General features: G+C 34.6%; 1 protein-coding gene across 1 annotated transcript; it reads left to right on the top strand.

Annotated features, from left to right (window-relative positions):
* Window positions 1–1,203: 1,203 nt before the first annotated feature.
* LOC136067085 (uncharacterized) lies at window positions 1,204–1,821 on the top strand. The gene has a single exon (XM_065772366.1). It carries the CDS (start codon window positions 1,204–1,206, stop codon window positions 1,819–1,821), a length of 618 nt encoding a protein of 205 aa, XP_065628438.1.
* The last annotated feature ends 1,296 nt before the right edge of the window (window positions 1,822–3,117 follow it).

Genomic DNA, 3,117 nt, shown 5'->3' with positions numbered 1-3,117 from the left:
GCCTTATTTTCTCTAAAGGAAGCTACTACGTCTTTGCGCCTTAGGATTTTGTAACCAAGTGCTTCTTGATCTTCATTATTGATGAAGTGAAGAACTTTGCAGCCAACAATCTTCTTCAAGTTGGTGAGTTAGTCATGTACTAGAAGCCGTGCATCTTTGGTTAGTAATGTACTGGAATCCGTGCAAAAAGAGTGGCGTTCATATATTGAAGAATTCAAAGGTTCTGAAGTGATAGAAGGTTTCTGCTGTAAGTTCATCTACGAGAATTGTAAAGTCTAGGGACAAAGGTTTTGTACTAGATCTAAAACTTCTCTTTATTATAGTGGATTGCTTTTGGAAAAATTTCCTCCCAGGTTTTTTATTGTGAAACTAGTTTATTTCATTGGTTTTCTTGGGTCGTTGTCTTATTTAATTTTCTAATTGCATAATTTTGACATGATATTGATGTTTGTTTCTTTAGCAAGATTTATTCATAATAAATCTAATTAACAACTTGGGTTTAAAACTTGTTAATTATATCAACAAGGGTCTAAATTTCCCAACAAATGGTATCAAAGCAGGTACACTTTGATTGGATTAATTTCCTGTGTGTGATCCTTGACCCCCGTTGTTATGGATCATGGACAATCTCTTTTGATTCCTTATTCATTTGATGGTACTAATTATACGTATTGGAAAATTCATATGAAAGTTTTTTTGCAGGCTCTAGGTGAATAGGTATGGTAAACCATTGAAGTTTACTGGATTAAGCCAAAGGAAGCGTCGGTGGATTAGGATGATGCAACAATCATAGTGGCAAATTTCAACAGTAGGGCCTTGAATGTTTTGTTTTGTGGGGTGACCAATGGAGAATTCAAGAAAATATCATCCACGAAAGTTACCAAGGAAGAATGGACCATTCTGGAGACCACTTATGAATGTACCAAGGGAGTAAAGACTATGAAACTCCAAAGACTCACTAGTAGTTTTGAAGAAATAAGGATGGAGGAGGATGAGACCTTTACTAGGTTTAATGCTAAACTCAAGGATATTGTGAATTCTACCTTCAACCTTAGAGAATCAATAGTAGAATCCAAAATTGTTAGGAAAATCCTTAGGTCCTTACTTGAAAGATTCCATGCCAAGATCACTGCCATTGAAGAAGTGAAGGACATTGATCAAATTCTATTGACTGAGCTTGTAGAGAACCTTCAAACCTATGAGATGGGATTAGGTTTAATGGGAAAAGATGGAAAGAGTAAAAACTTGGCTCTAAAGGATATAGAGAAAGAGATTAATGACTCTGAAGATGAAGATGAAAGCAAATATGAAGATGAAAATGATGATAAGGATGAGGATCTAACCTTTATAGCTAATAAGATTATCAAGTTTCTTCAATTTAGGAAAAAGGACAAGGACAAACTTCCTAGAAAATCTAAATCCTCTTGGAAGGGTAAAAGTGAGAAACCCCTTATCCTGTGCCATGAGTGCAACGGTTTTGGTCATATGAGGATAAAGTGCCTAAACTACATTATGAAGGAAAAGGCCAAGAAGTCAAAAGATAAAGGGTTGGTTGCTACATGGAGTGATACTGAGAATGACTCTTCTGATGAGTATATGGATGAATATGGTCATTTAATGGCTTTTGCTGCCACAACTGATAAGGTGATTATGGAGAGTGCTAGTGACAGTGTGGATTCTTTTGATGATGAAGTACCCAAGAAGTTGACTCTTCTGGAAGCCTATGATAAGCTATGCACTGAAATTATAAAATCTAAAAAACTTCTCATCTTTATAGAAAAGAGCTTAATGAGATACAAATTGAAAAAGTTGATCTATTAGTTAAACTAGATGAGACTACAAGGTTAGTTGAGACTCTTGTTGTGGAGAACACCTCATTAGAAGAGAATGTCAAGAATCTTGAGGTAAAGCTTAGTCAAGCTAGAACTAAAATGGAGAGGATGTCTAGTGCAAAGCTTAATGAGGTATTGAGTGCTCAAAAGCCTAGTTCTGATAAGACTGGATTAGGATATGATGTTTTCTCTAGCCCTTCCTCTTCCACAACTTTTGAATAAAGGACTGTCTTTGTGCCCCAATCTGAGAAAGGTGATAAAAGTATGAAATCCAAAACTGATATGGCTAATTCTAAATCTTTTGTTAGACCACATGTTTGTCATCATTATGGTATTTCTGGACACATTCATCCTAAATGCTTTAAGTTGTATCCTCAAAAGGAAGTGTCCAAACAGTCATAGGTTTCCTCTCAAGGACCTACACCTTTGTTTAGAGAGTTATTAAAAGTCTTGAGTTTTTTAACTCAATTTCAGGAGAATTCTAATTCTTCTATGTCCTTTAGTAGAAATACTAGAACACGTGCCTTTTCATCGTTACAGCCAAAGACTCGTGTTATGTGAGTGAGAAAAGAGCCTAAGACTTAATTGTCTTTTTTTAGTTGTCCTCTACTTTAATTCTTTCTATCTAAAGTAGGACTCTCTTTGCATTATTTCTTATCTGCTTTTGGAATTAGGCTTTCATGCATCTGCATCTATCTTCATGCTTTCAAGTTGTTTGTCTGTATGTGTTTGGTTGTTTAGTTTTTATTTTGTTTGTTTTTCAAAATAAAAAGAGAAAAATCAGAAAAATACAAAAACAGTGTGTGTTTTGTGTACATTGGTACTTGTGTGCCTTGGATGGCCATTGAAACAAAGTTTTCTAAACTTTGTATCTTTTGTAGCTTAGATGAGCATCTCCATGCACAACTAAGCAAATGAGCTTTATGCCATGTGTTTGTGATGATTAAGATTAAATAATTTCTTGTACTTAACACTCATATCACTCTTTTTGATGGGAAGGACTAAAAAATGCTAAGAGAAAAGTATAAATAACCATCTCACTATTGTTGTCCACCAATCATAAAATAACATTTGTATGCTTCGGCATAGCAAAAGTGGAATGTCAAAAGCTTAACATAATTGGGTATTTCTTTTCTCTCTCGTATATGTCCATGCATGGTTTGCTCAAAAGAAATATGCAAAAAAATAAATAAAAAGCAAAAAGAATCAAAATGCTTTATATATGATTGCAAGCATGTATTCTTGGAGATGTGGGAGTTATAGGATATACCTCAAAGGTGATACT

The sequence above is a fragment of the Quercus suber genome, unplaced genomic scaffold, assembly GCF_002906115.3.
Source record: "Quercus suber isolate HL8 unplaced genomic scaffold, Cork oak 2.0 scaffold_57, whole genome shotgun sequence".
NCBI lineage: Eukaryota > Viridiplantae > Streptophyta > Magnoliopsida > Fagales > Fagaceae > Quercus > Quercus suber.
This window is presented reverse-complemented; position numbering and strand designations above follow the sequence as displayed.

Excerpts from the sequence above, each read along its gene's own strand:
- LOC136067085 (XM_065772366.1), top strand. The coding sequence starts at position 1,204 with ATGGGATTAGGTTTAATGGGAAAAGATGGAAAGAGTAAAAACTTGGCT.